Here is a 17,725-nt window from a genome sequence, read left to right on the forward strand (position 1 = left end):
CAACTGGTGGCGGTGCCTTGCCCCATCTCTCTATATTACTAAATATAATGGTGTGGCCAAGCATGCAATTCCAGAGGCTTGTCAAAACGTAGGCCAGAGAGGACTGGCGCAGGCCTAGGGCACTGAGGAATGTGTGCATTGTGTTTCTGGGTTGTGTTACATGGTGATAAGAAAGAGACAGGACTTCATTAGCATTATGTAGATGCTGACACTGCACATTCAGGTCAGGACGAGTGGTTCTGTGTGAGTATGTGTGCGTCTATTTATGCCTGTCAAGGGGACAGTGTGTTTAAGGCCAGTCACGTCCGTCTGACACCCCCCTGCCCACTGAGCTGTCAGAACAGGATGGATGAAGAGGGTGCCCTGCATAGCAATGGTCTCAGGAGAAATCCCAGCAGCACCATGACACGACAACACATCATGCTACACCAGGATACACTAGGCTAAAGCTACACTGTGGCCTTCCCAACGCGCTACACTAGGCTAACGCTATGCTAGTGCTGTAGCCTTCACGCCTTTAGAAACACAACGCAACGCTCGCAACGCTAACTCTACACTAGCGCGTGTGTAGGAGGAGTATCTGCTCTGCCTCACCAAGAGGCCAGGCGCTCTGAACTCTGCTCTGTCTGGGGGCCTGCAGCTAGAACATCTGCGTTTGATGTTTAGAGGCATTGTTGTTGAGAGATCTCCGTTCGGTAGACAGTGACACCATGTCAAAGTGGGCAGGGTTTTGATCGAGAAAGACAGTACATTTCAACCTCCATACACAGAGAGAGACACAGACGATACTGTAGCTAACAAGGTAACAACAACAAAAACAACGGACAGTACTACAGTGACGGGATGAATCAGTCTGTCAATAGCACCAGTTGTCCAATGGGAATGAGCTCTTATCAACGGCAATAACAAGGACAATGTTGTAATCAAACATGTCACTGTGCAAGAGGAGACCATCAAATCACAGCAGCTTTGCCAAACCCTTCAGAATATGAACATTTCAGTTAAACGAAGTTCTGACATACTGTTCTTTTTCTTTTCAGCAAGTATTCAGAAAGGATGTTGTGTCAGTCGCCAGGTTTCCATCCAATTGGCAAGAGATCTTCATGGGAATATTCTAAAATCCGCATAAAGAATGTGCATTTTCCCACCTGTGGCGTTTCCACCAAACTGACTTGTTGCGGGTAAGAGCCAGTGGGTGATGACATGCGCGCAAAATGTACTTTTTTTGCTTACGTTTTCAAAAGTTCAATGTTTTTACATCTGCATTTTCAACTCTACCAGTAGTTTTGTCACAAAAAGAGTTGCGTTAAATAGAGAATGTGTCTACGCTGGTCTATGTGTGCTCTAGCAGCCAGCGCAGATACAGTGCAGGTAGGCTGTGCGGAGAGGGTGGTCTACATGATGAGATTATTATGGATGAGAACTAGAATATGTTTATTTGTCAATCGGCAGTCGAGCATCAGTCATCACGTCACCAGAATAAGATATTTAATAATAAGATATCAATACCCCATAATGTCAAAGTGGACTAATATTTTCGGAAATATTTACAAATTAATAAAAAATGAAAAGCAAAAAATGTCTTGAGTCAATAAGTATTCAACCCCCTTTGTTATGGCAAGCCTAAATACATTCAGGAGTAAAACGTGGCTTAACAGGTCACATAATAAGTTCCATTGTGTTTAATAACACGATTTTTTTGAATGACTACTTCATCTCTGTACCCCACACATACAATTATCTGTAAGGTCCCTCATTAGAGCAGTGCATTTCAAACACAGATTCAACCACAGAGACCGATTAGGGAGGTTTTCCAATGCCCCTTGGACATTTGAATATCCCTTTGAGCATGGTGAAATAATGAATGACAATTCGGTGTGGCGCTGAACAACGTGACCCGGAAGTTTTGTCATTTATAATTTACATTTGAGAAATGTATCGGGACCCATCTGATAGCGGTTCCATATGTGACAGGGATGAAAACCTCTGTTATAAACGTAGAAAGAACGGGAATATAAATATGCAACAACTAGGATCGGTTGCTAATATGACTAGGATTGTTCCTTTGGCTTCTAGACAACGAAAGAAAGTTGATATGAAAACCAATAGAAAAGGAGAGAAACGGCATAGCGGCGGGTCCAATAGGGAAGTAAATGCAAATACATTTGCAAAAAAATCGATAATTACTCCTGTCTATACAGAAATAAATCTAATCATTCAAAATACTTTCTCCCCCTTGATAATCACCAATCTTTGGTGTGAAAGAGTTATAGGCCTACTGCCGCATTGGCCTGTAGACTATCAGTTCCATGCGCTAAATTCTTTAGCCGCAAATGGATCACAGTGTACCAATGTGTCCATATGGCAGAGACTGGTGATCTCGAATGAGTTGATGTTTAACTTTTTGGTTTTTATCATTTTAATTCCGATTTTTTTATTTATTAACCACGTGACCATGATTTTGAGAAACGAAAACGTTATTATTGAAATGAAACTGTTCCACGAAAATGCGCATTTGAAAATCATAACTGGCTTCCACAAACTTGAGACACACGCTGCCGATGAGGTCTTTATAAAACAATTGCCTCCACGTTTCCATGGTCTTATCTTGCCTATAGGCTACTTTGAAGCAAGGTAAGACATGCCTCATATCATATCACATCCCGGCTTCAAACAATGAAGCATGTTTTCACAATGCATCCTGCCTCCAGCTCGCGTTGTAAAGCGGTGCGTGACACACTGATAGCCTGTTGCCTGCACTTGAATGCTGAATGAAAGGCACGCTTCAATTACCAGTTGAGAAATATAAATAGTAGCTCATTTTAATCGTACACCAAAACAGTTTTAACATGCGATTGCATTGAGAATTGTTGCGCAATGGACTGGCTTATAAAAACACATGTTTTACTCCAGCTGAAGAGGTACAGGAGACTAAATAGGCTTTGTATACTGTGCATGTGTGATTGTTGTTGGAAAAGATACATGATACCTAACACAATTCCACAAAACGATGCTACTTAACCTATAGACCGATAAGCATGATGATCCAATGGTACACTGAGTGTACAAAACATTAAGAACACCTGCTCTTTCCGTGACATAGACTGACCAGGTGAAAGAAATGATCTCTTATTGATGTCACTTGTTAAATCCACTTCAATCAGTGTAGATGAAGGGGAGGAGACGAGTTAAAGAAGGAACCCGCTCAGGGATTTCACCATGAGGCCAATGTTGACTTTAAAACAGTTACAGGTTTGAATGGCTGTGATAGGAGAAACCTGAGGATGGATCAACAACATTGTAGTTACCCCACAATATTAACCTAAATGACAGAGCGAAAAGAAGGAAGCCTGTACAGAATAAAAATATCCCAAAACATGCATCCTGTTTGCAATAAGGCACTAAAGTAAAACTGCAAAAAATGTGGAAAATATATTAACTTTATGCGCAGAATAGAAAGCATTATGTTTGGGGCAAATCCAACACAACACATTCAACACCACGGACTACCACTATATATATCTTCAAACATGACATTTTTAAAATAATAATACAAAAACATTCAAGCATGGTGGTGGCTGGATCATGTTATGGGTATGATTGCCATCGGCAAGGATTAGAAACGTTTTTTAAGATAAGAAGTAACGGAATAGAGCTTAAGCACAGGCAAAATCCTAGAGGAAAACCAGGTTCAGTCTGCTTTCCAACAGATAAACTGATAAATTCATCTTTCAGCTGGACAATAACCTAAAACACAAGGCCAAATATAGTTTCTTACCAAGATGACACTGAATGTTCCTGAGTGGCCTAGTTACTTTTCTGACATAAATCAGCTTGAAAATCTATGGCAAGACTTGAAAATGGCTGTCTAGTAATGATCAACAACCAACTTGACAGAGCTTGAAGCATTTTAAAAAGAATAACGTGCAAATATTGTACAATCCAGGTGTGCAAAGCTCTTAGAGACTTACCCAGAAAGACTCACAGCTGTAATCGCTGCCAAAGGTGATTCTAATATGTATTGACTAAGAGGTGTGAATACTTATTTAAAATAGATGTTTCTGAATTTCATTTTCAATACATTTGCTAACATTTCAAAAAACATATTTTCACTTTGTCATTATGGGGTACTGTGGGTAGAAAAATAATCCATTCAATCCATTTTGAATTCAGGCTGTAACACAACAAAATGGGGAATAAGTCAAAGGGTCTGAATACTTTCTGAAGGCACTATAGAAAGACACATTTCTAGCTGATCGCTGAAAAATCTTGTCCGGTGGCACCTTTCCTTAGAATCTATAAAACATAATAGTCCCAGCACCTGGGAAGTGACACTTAAAGGGGAAGGTCAGTGTGATATTAACACGTTAAAGGTTTCCCATTACATCCCAGCCTCATATACGCCCCTGCCTTTAATGGCTTGTGGGATAGCCTATGCAGTGGGCTGAGTGATTGTATGGGCAATTTCAAACATGTCTCTATGGTGGCTATATTCTAAGGGCAGTCCGTGCTGTGTCCCTGTGGATCCCAGTGTGTCAATAAAACCATCAGAGGGCCCGGTGAGGCCTCCACAGAAACTCTTCTGCCCTCTGGTCCCTATTGAAATGAACAGGGGTCTTAGTGCAACGCTGCACCTGGCCTAAGAAACTGCTGATGCAGCCCATTCTCCTATTCCCTCTGCCTCTCCAACTCCCCCATCTCTTTTTCTCTCTCTCTCTCTCTCTCTCTCTCTCTCTCTCTCTCTCTCGGAAGTTTGGCTGCAGGAAAGGCAGCTCTTAAGTAGATTTCCGAGCAGCAGAGAAGCCCGCAGTGTGAATATTAAGAGTGCTTTGGCTGCCCTAGAAGCTCCGGAGTTCAACGGTCGGCGGACAGCCAGGGGAGGCCCTTTTTGACCGGGAGGCGAGTGCTGGCAACGACGCTCACGTCATGCGTCACAAATGAGATTGTTGACAATCTCCCAAAGAGGGGGAAGTTGGGGGGGGATGTTTCAGCAGAGAGGGGAGTCTTCTTACCTGGAATGCCTGGTGGGGTTTTCAGGTATTTCCCATTGAAATGCTGTATCACCACTTCACATTTCTCCGTCGACTCCATCCTGTGACAAAAGGATGAATTCAAGCGGGGATATTATATTACACATGAATGAATACCTAAAACGTGTTATAGAAAACATACAACAGTCCTTTCATATCTACTGAAGTGCCTAGGCAGAATACAACTCTTACACGCGATGAATGCCAAAAGCATGACATTTCATACATGCAGTACCTTTGAGTATGCATGGAACATTTTCCACGTTGATCCCAATGTAGATTTGAGGCCCTATGACAACACCTATTGTTTTCCTTGGCCGAGTGCCTACAGTATTGTGGCTGAGTCATTTTATGAGGAGGCTAATTGAGGATATACACCCTTGAGTCACAGTGATATCCAAATTCTCCTGGGCTAATTGAGGAAGAGAGTGGGGTGAGCACTAATAGGATATGAGAGACTGGAGAGAGCGTTGACTGTCTGCGTGTCATGGAACAGGAAGAGCGAGTGTGGTGGAGTTACTAAGGGAGTGGAGTCACACAGTGTGACTGTGACTCATTTACAGAGAACAGAGTAGTATCATATTAAACCCTCCCTTCCTCCGCCCAACTCAGACCGCTGATCAACTAAAGACGTACGTACCAGTAAGGGGCCTGTGATGTCTCTCTGTGTATCACTTACTAGATTATCCATCCCCTCTATCTATCATCCTGCCTTCTTTACTCTGTCTTACTCTCTCGCACATCTCTTTTTCTGTTTCATCCTTCTCTTTCCTTTTCTTTCACCCCCCTGTCATCCATACCGCTCTTCTTGATCCTCTATCTTTTTCTCATGACTCATCCATCTCTTTCTCTCATCTATCCACCCGCCCTTGCCTATTTTCTACCCAATATTTCTCACCTGTCTTTCTGTCTCATCTCTCTCTCTCTCTCTCTCTCTCTCTCTCTCTCTCTCTCAGTGGGACCCGTGGTGTAAGTGGGTCAGGTCTCTGTGTCTCATTGTGGCAGGGTGAGTCAACGGAGCCCTTTTCACAGTGAGTGGCCTTGAATGGCCTACCCTGCACACATTCACCCACCGCTGCTGCCAGTGATCTAATGGGGCGCACGCGTCCCAGACACACACACACAGACACAATTACACACACTCTCAGTTCAGAACCTCCCTCCTTCCCTCCTGCTATTCCCAACGGGAGAGAGGTCCCAGAGGAGCGTCTGTATAGAGCAGAGGTAACCTCTCTGTTCTGCCTAATTCTAAATAAACCCTTCGCCCTACCAAAGCACTTCATACAAACCATATGCAATAATGAACTTCTGTCACGAGTGGAACTAGGGGTTGATTTCTAACTGGTCAAATGTATCTCCTGTGAGTAGTTGGATCAGAGCTAGTCTTTACCTCTAGAACTAGTCGTTACCTCTCTCTCAATTACATTTCAATTCTCTCTCTTTCTCTCTCTCTCAATTCAATTTAAGGGGCTTTATTGGCAGGGGAAACATATGTTAACATTGCCAAATCAAGTGAAATAGATAGTAAACTAAAGTGAAATAAACAATAAAAAATGTACAGTAAACATTACACTTACAAAAGTTCCAAAAGAATAAATACATTTCAAGTGCCACATTATGTCTATATACAGACTCACTCTCTCACTCTGTTACAACCTGTTCTCTCTCTCTCCTTCTGTTCCACCCTCCCATCTCCCTCACCCCTCCCTCCTGCTCTCTCAGGTCTGACGGACCCCTGTCAACCACCCTGGCTGCTCTGCCTCCTCTCTGTGAGGCAGGGAGGCCTGATGGTTAATGACATCAGGTGATCATGTCCATAGTGATTAGCTGTGAGGCCCCCAGTAATGGGCTCTGATAACAGTGATGGAGGAGTGCAGAAACACTTAGCAAGGTTTACTCTCTCTAATGCCCCTCTGTCCCTCAACATCTGTGGACTAGAGGCCGGGGCCCTCTTTCTCAACAACTGATTGTTTAAACCTCAAATGGACGGTACCATATTCCCTATGTAGTGAATTGCTTTTGAGCAGAGCCCAGGGAATATATGCACTATATAGGGAATAGGCTACCATTTTGGATGCACTCTTGTCTCTCTCGCTCTCTCCTTCTGCCTTTCCATCTCTCTTGCTCACTCCCCATCCCTCTTTCTGCTCTCCCGCTCTATGGACTTTCTCCCCCCCATCTCTCTGTTCTTCTTTCCTCAACAGTCTCCCTAAGCATCTCTCTGTTCTTCTTTCCTCGACAGTCTCCCTAAGCATCTCTCTGTTCTTCTTTCCTCAACAGTCTCCCTAAGCATCTCTCTGTTCTTCTTTCCTCAACAGTCTCCCTAAGCATCTCTCTGTTCTTCTTTCCTCAACAGTCTCCCTAAGCATCTCTCTGTTCTTCTTTCCTCAACAGTCTCCCTAAGAATCTCTCTGTTCTTCTTTCCTCAACAGTCTCCCTAAGCATCTCTCTGTTCTTCTTTCCTCAACAGTCTCCCTAAGCATCTCTCTGTTCTTCTTTCCTCAACAGTCTCCCTAAGAATCTCTCTGTTCTTATTTCCTCAACAGTCTCCCTAAGCATCTATCTGTTATTCTTTCCTCAACAGTCTCCCTAAGCATCTCTCTGTTCTTCTTTCCTCAACAGTCTCCCAGTCTCCCTAAGCATCTCTCTGTTCTTCTTTCCTCAACAGTCTCCCTAAGCATCTCTCTGTTCTTCTTTCCTCAACAGTCTCCCTAAGCATCTCTCTGTTCTTCTTTCCTCAACAGTCTCCCTAAGCATCTCTCTGTTCTTCTTTCCTCAACAGTCTCCCTAAGCATCTCTCTGTTCTTCTTTCCTCGACAGTCTCCCTAAGCATCTCTCTGTTCTTCTTTCCTCAACAGTCTCCCTAAGCATCTCTCTGTTCTTCTTTCCTCAACAGTCTCCCTAAGCATCTGTCTGTTCTTCTTTCCTCAACAGTCTCCCTAAGCATCTCTCTGTTCTTCTTTCCTCAACAGTCTCCCTAAGAATCTCTCTGTTCTTCTTTCCTCAACAGTCTCCCTAAGCATCTCTCTGATTTTGCCTCTCCCTTCCACTCCTCTCTTTCCCCATATTACTTCCCCACTCAGCCCTACTTGAACAGGTGGAGTGTGTTAGCCTGCGCTGAGCTGTTGTGTTGGTGTGTGTGTGTGTGTGTGTGTGTATTGATCTGCAGGAGTCTGCCTGTCAATCCTTCTGTAACCCACTGTAATAGAGTGGGGAATAGGAGGGGACTGCAGCACGGGCTGATTAAGAGAAATCTCTGCAAGATGGTGTTGTTGTTCTCATGAACACCTTCCTCTGGGTAAACAAGCCGGGAGTGTTGTGTTGTGGGGAGAGAAATGAGAGCAGTGTGGAGAATGAGGAGGAAGGTACGTGACTTTGAAGGGATAGGAGGGTAAAGTCTCATTTTACAGGAGGAAAATAGAGCCTAGACAAGTAGCATAATGCTATGCAGACACAAGTGTCAATATCTCACGAACCCCCTCCCCATAAACACACACTCCCCCCCGCCCCGCCCCGCCCCACACACACACGCACACATACACGCACTTCCCCTCCACACACATGCACCCCTCACCCCAAACACACACATACACACTCTTCAGGCAATACAGAATCTGTCTTTGGCGTGAGTGTGTGTGTTCCAGCAAGCAGTGGTGGAAAAGTACCCAACTATCATACTTGAGTAAAAGTAAAGATACCTTAATAGAAAAACGACTCAAGAAAAAAGTAAAAGTCACCCAGTAAAATTCTACTTGAGTAAAAGTATAAATCATTTCAAATTCCTTATATTAAGCGAACCAGATGGCACCATTTTTTTCTTTTTTTTTCTCTTTACGGAAAGCCAGGGGCTCCAACACTCAGACATCATATACAAACGAAGCATGTGTGTTTAGTGAGTCCGCCAGATCAGAGGCAGTAGGGATGACCAGGGATGTTCTGTTGATAAGTGTGTGAATTTGACTATTTTCCTGTCCTGATAAGCATTCAAAATGTAATGAGTACTTTTGGGTGTCAAGGAAAATGTATGGAGTAAAAAGTACAATATTTTCTTAAGGAATGTAGTGAAGTAAAAATAGTCCAAAAATATAAAAAGTAAAGTACAGATACCCCGAAAATACGACTTAAGTAGTACTTTAAAGTATTTTTACTTAAGTACTTTACACCAGTTCCAGAACATACATACCTGGCGAAGCCGACCCCTCTGCTGACCCCGTTGGCATCCCTCAGGATGCGCGTGGAGATGACGTGACCGAACGGCTTCAGCATGTTCTCCAGCTCCTGCTCATCCATGGACACAGGCAGGTTGGAGATGTACAGGTTGGTGGGGTCCTGCTCCTGTTGCTGTGGAGCAAGAGAGAGAGAGAGATTCAGATTTAGATTCAGAGAGCTTTGCTGTCCCAACATTGGGCCACTTGGTTTCAGAACCATACACAAAGACAGATGCACAGGAAACAGAGAGAATGAGGAAGTGTGTTAGAAATTATGTATCAGTTATGCTTTAAATAATCTATAGATTTCACATGCCTGGGAATACATATACACATCTGTTTGTCACAGATACCTTTAAAAAAGGTAGGGGTATGCTCGCCCACACAACGCCATACATGTGGTTTGCGGTTGTGAGGCCGGTTGGTCGTACTGCCAAATTGGAGGGGGCAAAGCCAGGGAGAGAGGGTGGCAGCGGGCCAGCTGCGTCTCTCCAATACGCCCAGTCTGGACACCCACCAGCACTCATCTATCACATCTCATCACACTTTTTAGCCAGCCGAACCCAGGGCCACACTGGAGTACAAGCAGCCACGGCAAGGCATACATTTTTTAACAGTAGCGTCTTCTATTCTCCTGAATGGGAGCAAGCTGTGCTGTGGTATAGCTAGCAGGTTAGCTAGCAGCCCCGAGGGCTAACACCTAAACATGATACCTCACTTTAGCCACAGAGAAGAATGACCAGCCAAGGAATCCACTTTACCAGCAGCCTCTTCCCATTCCCTTAATGAGAGCAAGCAGTGCTGTGCTGCTAGAAGGCTAGGAGGATAACAACCCTGAGGGCTAACACCTAAACCTGGTACTTCACTTTAGCCACAGAGAGGAATGACAAAACCCAACTCAGACATCAACAGACATGACCCCTTTAAAATGGCCTCTTTCAGAGGTAGAGGGAACAAACTGTGACTAAGCCTTGGGCACTTCTTATTTTCTACTCAGTGCTTCTTCCCTCTCTCTTTTCCCCTCTTTTTGCTTTGTTCTCTCTCTTTTTGCTTCTTCCCTCTCTCTCTTTTCCCCTCTTTTTGCTTTGTTCTCTCTCTCTTTTCCCCTCTTTTTGCTTCTTCCCTCTCTCTTTTCCCCTCTTTTTGCTTTGTTCTCTCTCTCTTTTTGCTTCTTCCCTCTCTCTTTTCCCCTCTTTTTGCTTTGTTCTCTCTCTCTTTTTGCTTCTTCCCTCTCTTTCTTTTCCCCTCTTTTTGTTTCTTCCCTCTCTCTCTTTTCCCCTCTTTTTGTTTCTTCCCTCTTTCTCTTTTCCCCTCTTTTTGCTTTGTTCTCTCTCTCTTTTTGTTTCTTCCCTCTCGTTTGTCTTTTCCCCTCTTTTTGCTTCTTCCCCCTTTCTCTTTTCCCCTCTTTTGCTTTGTTCTCTCTCTCTTTTTGTTTCTTCCCTCTCTCATTTGTCTCTTTTTGCTTTGTTCTCTCTATCTATTTGCTTTCTCCCTCTTTTTGTGTTATCGATAGAGAGCAGAGGAAGTATCTCAGCCGTCCTGTTTCCGTCCGACTGTCAGTCTTTTCTCTGATTAATTAAGTGTCTTATCGAACAGGACATGGAGGATCTGATTAAAACCCATGCTGAAAAAACAGGAAAACATTGGTCTTCTTCTAACCAGGAACTCAATTAGCAGATTTCAGGGAAAATAACAAGACCTTGTTGTTTTGGTGGTTTAACACCATTCTGTCCCTTACAAAAAAAGACTGCAGTCAGAGTGCAGTATAACTGCAATACACTGCAAATACTGTGTCCAAAATAGGACCGTTTTTTAAATTTCAGTAATTTTGCAGTGTAACTGCAGTTCAACTCATACAATCTTTTTTTGTAAGGGGTCCATGCTAAAGTATGTTTTACATGGTTTCCAGTGTATTCATGAGTTACTGGGGGGTACAGCTTAATGTAGGTAGCATGAGGTAGTGCAGAAAGGTCTACAACTCTTAATTAGAAGTTAGTTATATACAATTGTATTCCATTACAGCCCATTGATTTCCAGAGGGCCAGTATTCAGAATTATGTCAGATAAATTCTAAATTCAATATTAAGGCAGAAACTGGTTCACATAGTTAGACATGCATTAGCTCATATCAAAATGGTTCAGCCAATGAGTAGGGCGTGAAGGACTGTGTGCGTGTGTGTGTGTGTGTGTCAGCGTGTGGGTGTGTGGGTGTGTGCGTGAGTGTGTGTGTGTGTTAACGGGCGGCCCAGCGTTTGCAGAGGGATTAACATGTGGAGCTCTTTTACACTTGGACGTCTCACTAAATTTCCGCTTTGATGGCATCCTGCCTCACACACCCAGTAATACCCCCCGCTGTTACCTTTCCTTCCAGATGAAAAGGTTGGAGGGAGGATTGGAAAGGAGTGACGCAAGGTGAGATGGGCCGGCCCCATTCCTCCAGGAGATTTAATTTTGCATATGCTCAGCTTTCGGGCCATAAAAGAAAAAGTAATTGAGGTGAATGTGTATGTGTGTGTGTATGTTTGTCTAAGTTTGTGTCATGGTGTGTGTGTGTGTTTGTCTATGTATCAGCAAATGTGTGCATGTACAAGGGGATGAGTGTGTGTGTGTGTGTGTGTGTCATTGCTTGCAGGGGCCTTGGCAAAGTGTCTCCTTGCCATTGAGCTGTGCTGTGGAAGGTTAATGGGATGCCTGCAGGCTATAGGGGCTCTTTGATGGGGATAATTCCTCCACCTTGCCACCAGGAAGATGACGGTGCCCCGTATCACTTCCACTGACGGATGGCACGCAGCGCCCGAACCGACAGCCTCTGTCATATTAAGGGTCTGCTCTGTTTACCTCAGTATAATTTCAATGAATATTACCTCGTTGTAGGGCAGGGAGAGAGAACAAGAGACGGGGGAGAGAATGAGAGAACGAGAGAGAGGGAAGGAAAAGAGGGAAGGGGGTTGAGAGAAAGAGATAGAGAGGATGAGCTCTGACATGACATGGAGAGAGGTATGACACATAAAAGAGTCCTTAAGGATAAGGCCATTAACAGCGCTCACGGTCTGCCTCCAGGCAATCCAGCTTGTATTCATTGAAATGCTAAAAGTGAGACGAGACAGACAGACAGAGGTGCATCTTGACCCCCCACTCCCAGCCACAGGAGGGGGCCAAAACAATGGCTGGTGGCTAGAGGAGGGGTAGTAGTGTTTTAGTTTTTATGGTCTGGGGAAGGCTATTAAGGAACAAAACAGTTATGTTTGTGTGGACATGTTTTATGTTTTCTCACATGTGTCGCCAGAGAGAAAGCTGGAGAGCTAGAGTAGAATGGGTTCTACTGTGGAACCCCAGGTCTGTGGTGCCTGTTTTAAAGCTCCACCAACCAGGTGGGAAATGACATAGAGGAGGGAGACAGGGGAGAAAGAGAGAAGCAAATGGGGAGACGGGAGAGGGCGTGGGACAAAGTGAACGAATACATCCCCTCAGTTCAAAAGCAGCCCCGGGTTAAATTTGTCAGAAGGAGCTGGAGAAAAAAAGTTGACGGAACAAAGAGCTGCCAGTCAGACAGACTCGTTCGTGAGCCCCCTCTGCTGAGCCCCCTCTGCTCCCAGCGACGGGCCTCCCAGACCCCCCCCAGCCCATCCCAGACCCCCAAGCGTTGGGATCAAGCCCCCGTCTGTTGTCAAACACGTCCCCAGCCGCTACTCTTCCCTCTGTCTGTCCGCTGCACCGTCCCCTCTCTCGACAGCCACATAGACAAGTGTGTTAAGTGTGTGTGAAGGGATCTAGGTCTTAAAAAAGGTGCTGTAGAATTATGTGAGAGTACAGATTCCCCCTCAAAAAAACACACACACACACACACACACACACACACACACACACAAAGCACTCAGGCATCAATGCAAGCACATGCATAATGTACACAGACAGTTGCATAAATATAGTTCACACATACACTCTCTCTCACATAGTCCCTGAGTACAGCACGAGAGAAAGAGAGAGAGAGAGCAATGTGTGAGGTCCTTATGCTCCACACTAGGGGGCTGACAAAATCCACATTGTAAATCCATGCTTTCTATTAGAAACAAAGAAATGAGAGGCAGAACATTTGTGTCGTCCCCAAGGCGGCCATTTGCTTTTGAATTACTGCACATTAAAAACAAACAGCACCTAAACGGCCTGCCTGATATTAAGCCATAACGGTAAGACTATAACACACTAATAACGAGGCAATACACAAACGTATGGTTTTCTTTCCTTCTTTCCTTTCCGCCATATACGACATACAACTGATCCATTCAACTGCCGTTATGTCAATGTAATGTCATGTAGTCACATCTCGACGCAGTCTGCAACTGACCATTTACCAGAGTGAAAAGCTGCACCTTTTCGTTCACCTCAATGACAGTTCAATTTCATTTAGCTACAGCCAGCCAGGACAAATCCACTACTCCACTCTGCCACAAAAACAGCCCTATCCTAAAATGAGCATGCGTTGCTACGGAGTGTAGTCTAATCCATCAGATTCATTCCGACCTAGTGTTCTTCCCCTTCCTGTGAGCGCAACAATCCAAGTCAGTGACAGCTGAGGGTGTCCGACCACCCCCCTGCGAGGCACCAAGGTGTTCAGTTGAATTTAACACTCTTTAATTCCACGAGCCCACCCAGCACCACCACAGCATCGGCCTCCTCCAACACGCATTTGGATATGGTTTACTGACACCTACGGGACAATAGGTAGCTGGTACTATTATATATATTATACCCCCCCGGGCCTTATTGCTTAATCCTAATCTGCCGAAGATGTTAGATGCCAGGCGAGGGAACAAGAGGTGGTGATACATTATTAAGGGTCAGCCCGCCAGCCAGGCGGAAAGGGTTGTTTTAGGCTAAGAGGCATCATCCAGGCGGGAGGTGGGCTGGGTTACCATCCTGGGATGGGAGGGGAAATATTTATTGGGCAGAGATAGTTTGGAGGGCAAATCGGGTGTTGGAATATGCCACGGCGTGCCATGCGGTTGGGCTGAATGTAAGTAATAAAAAGCAAATGTACACACTCGTACAAACACTGAGGGCCTGCAACGTGTCTCAATAACGGCTAGCAATATCTGAAACAAAAATGGAATGGCGACAAGAAATCCCATATCGTTTGCAATCTTTGTTCAATGTGAACGTCTAAGATGATGAGTTCACATCAAACATACATTGAAACATACCTCAATCTATACATGAACCTTTACATTAGCAGCATGACAACTATTAACCAGGTGAAGCGAACCTGTAAAGACAACCTCTCTCGCACTCCTCCCGCTCTCATTTTCTCCTTTACACCGGCATGTAAACGTGGGAGACGATCGGACCGTATCCCAGCAAAACAGACATAACACCTCTCAATCCCAGCAGCCATCAGTACCATGCCTCACACATTTTGATGGCGGGTTAATGTGAATTTAAATGGGTCAATATGTGCTTCACCCGCGCTTAATCACGGCCACTGATTAGATTTTGTGTCTCCCTTGGTGAGCTAATATTCCAGAGATTAAAATTTAATGTGGAGCTCATATCAAAAATGCATTATTAACATGGAAGAAGATGGGCGCCGGGTGCTGGATGGCCTCACCCCTCTTCCTTAAGCACAGACACACAGCAAGGACTTAAACAGGCAGACAAAATAGGTTTTTATTTGATCAAATCCCAGGTCGGTCTCATTAAGTCCTATTATGTCTATAATCATGATGCTTCCTCATCTCCCAAGGTGAAACAACATCACTAATCTCTCGCCCATTCTCATAATGCGTTTACCGTATCCCCCCCCATGACGGTGTTGCTACAACAGCTCATTGTGTTCTTGGCAAATGCATTTTCTCATTCTCAGCCCTAATGCATCATTCATGATATCATTTTTGGGAGATTGAATTGCTGTTTGTTGACATCATTTGGTGGGTGGGCATTCGTTTAGATTCGTTTAGGGCGTGTTGCAACTTGGTGTTTGATTCCTGTGTTGACCAGGAGGGCACCTCTCCCTACATCACGCCGTCAGGAGACATGGCTGTAAATTATAGATGATTCACTCAGAGAGGGGACCTGTCTCGGCCTAGATAACCTGGCCAGCTCAAATTGTACTTCTCATTTTCTGCCTCCATCTCACTATCCCTTCTATCCAGCTCAGAAAGCCTCATCTTCAACAAAGTCGTAGAGATTGGGGTGGTGTATCTTTTCCGATATTGACTATATGATCCATGCATTCCAGTTCTCGGCAAGGGTTTGAACCGTTTCAGAGAACAGAACCGAAAATGTAATTATTTTCCGGTTTTCGGGGAACAGACTCTGAACCGCGAGGGAAAGTGACCCTACAGAGGGTGGGGTCTGGGACCGAGCTCCCTGCGATCCAGGCCCTCTAGATCAGAAAGGAAGGCCCGGAAAATCGCTAAAGACTCCAACCACCCAAGCCATAGACTCTTCTCTCTGCTTCCACACAGCAAGTGGTACTGTTTTTTTCCCAGTCCCACAAAGAAAACGCTAAAGTGCCAATGCTAATCCCTCACTATGTCACTCAGAAAATCATTCCAGTGTCTGCCTGCCAGCTGAAAATCTTTGCCAGCGTGTGTGCATGTGTAGGCAACCTGCCATTACAAGCACGATTCAGAAATGAGAGATTTCATTTTTTTTATTATAGAACGGATGAACCTTTTCAATGCTAGTTAAGGATAATATAGTTATCACGTTTCACATTGGTAAGACGTTGTTTAAACATTTGACTTCTGGTGCCGCTCAGCACACACAAGCTTGTTAGCTAGCTAGCTGGTCCAACGTTAAGCCAACTCTGAAGTTCGAAGACATATAAATAACTACTTCATCTCATAGATCAGGGAAGATTGAGATGCTCTGTTTCCTTGAGCATCAAACGGCTACAAAATCGTTTCTGTTTTCAAGACACCACATTTGATATTTGATGCTATTGAAATGACATTTTTTCAAATATCACAAAAAAATACCACTTACGAAACAACCTTGGCAAGGCCCACAGTGGCCTCAATAGACTATAGGCTTGAAGTTATTTTCTGTGGAATTGTATTAAAAAATGCAGTAGTTCTTGCTGAGGTAGTTCTTGCACAATGAATGACTGCTCACAGTGAGCCCTGTTAGTTCAGCCTCTGGACTTGGTAGAAGACACTTAAGGCGGCAGGCAGCCTAGCGGTTAAAAGCGTTGGGCCAGTAACCCAGATGTCGCTGGTTCAAATCCCTGAGCCGACTAGGTGAAAAATCTGCCGATGTGCCCTTGAGCAAGGCACTTAACCCTAATTACTCCTGTAAGTTGCTCTGTATAAGCACGTCTACTAAATGACTCAAATGTCAAATGTATTCCAGTTTTCCAACGAGGTGCAGACCCATGGTTCTCTGGGTCACAAGGACCCCATAAACTACAAACGGGGTGACCCTGTCCTGACAAACCCCCAAAGGGGATGGGTGTCCAGCTTCGTCGGCCCTTTTAGTGTTCTGGGTATGTGTTTTTATAGCGCTCCACATGACCCGTGGAGCAGCGCCGGATGGGGTTCGAGGCTCTTAAAGTCCCCATGCGTGCTGTCTCCACTGTGGATAAGTCAAATGAGCCACGAACATTCGTGACTTCAAAGGGTTTGTCTGTAAGACCCCTCTGCTGGCCGGTCTGCCAGCACATGGCTGTGTTAAGAATGTGGACCCCGAGACTCTCTGGGTCAGGGATCTTCACTGTTTACTGAAAGGCAAACTTATTCGATAACTCATACACATAGACATGCATGGATACTCAAACATACACACAACGGGTACTTCTGCTACCAATACAGGACACACAGGAAGAGGTTATTCTGCAACATGGTCTCATTAGAATTTATTTGTTATTTTTTTAAGTGACGTTTAACCATTGTACTTGCATCACCTGAGCTGACATATTAAATCAAATCAAACTTTATTTGTGTAGAAATGCTTACTTCCAAGCCCTTAACCAACAATGCAGTTCAAGAAAGAGTTAAGAAAATATTTACCAAATAAACAAAAGTAAAAAAATAATATAAAGTACCATAATAAAAAAGCAATAACGAGGTTATATACAGGGGGTACCGGTACCGAGTCAATGTGCGGGGGTACAGGTTGGTCGAGGTAATTTGTACATGTAGGTAGAGGTAAAGTGACTATTCATAGATAATAAACAGCGAGTAGCAGCAGTGTAAAAACAAATGGAGGGGGTGTCAATATAAATAGTCCGGTGGCCATTTGATCAAATGTTCAGCAGTCTTATGGCTTGGGGGAATGAGCTCTTAAGGGGCCTTTTGGACCTAGACTTGGCACTCCGTTCCCGCTTGCAGTGCGGTAGCTGAGTTAAACAGTCTATGACTTGGGTGACTGGAGTCTCGGACAATTTTTTGGGCTTTCCTCCGACACCGCCTAGTATATAGGTCCTGGATCGCAGGAAACTTGGCCCCTGTGATGTACTGGGCCGTACGCACTGTTGGGTCCCCAACT

The 17,725-nt window shown here is 44.5% G+C and overlaps 1 protein-coding gene across 3 annotated transcripts in view; it reads right to left on the reverse strand.

The window, feature by feature from the left end:
* LOC112266044 (RNA-binding motif, single-stranded-interacting protein 3) overlaps positions 1–17,725 on the reverse strand; it is a 273,548-nt gene that overhangs the window by 91,945 nt on the left and 163,878 nt on the right. For all 3 annotated transcript variants that reach the window (XM_042295742.1, XM_042295744.1, XM_042295743.1), the window contains 2 exons: positions 9,214–9,371; positions 5,013–5,092 (listed from right to left, as the gene is read on the reverse strand). In XM_042295742.1, coding sequence (XP_042151676.1) covers positions 5,013–5,092; positions 9,214–9,371 — 238 coding nt within the window. The remainder of the gene's footprint in view (positions 1–5,012; positions 5,093–9,213; positions 9,372–17,725) is intronic.

This window comes from Oncorhynchus tshawytscha, linkage group LG13, assembly GCF_018296145.1.
Source record: "Oncorhynchus tshawytscha isolate Ot180627B linkage group LG13, Otsh_v2.0, whole genome shotgun sequence".
In the NCBI taxonomy this organism is placed as follows: domain Eukaryota; kingdom Metazoa; phylum Chordata; class Actinopteri; order Salmoniformes; family Salmonidae; genus Oncorhynchus; species Oncorhynchus tshawytscha.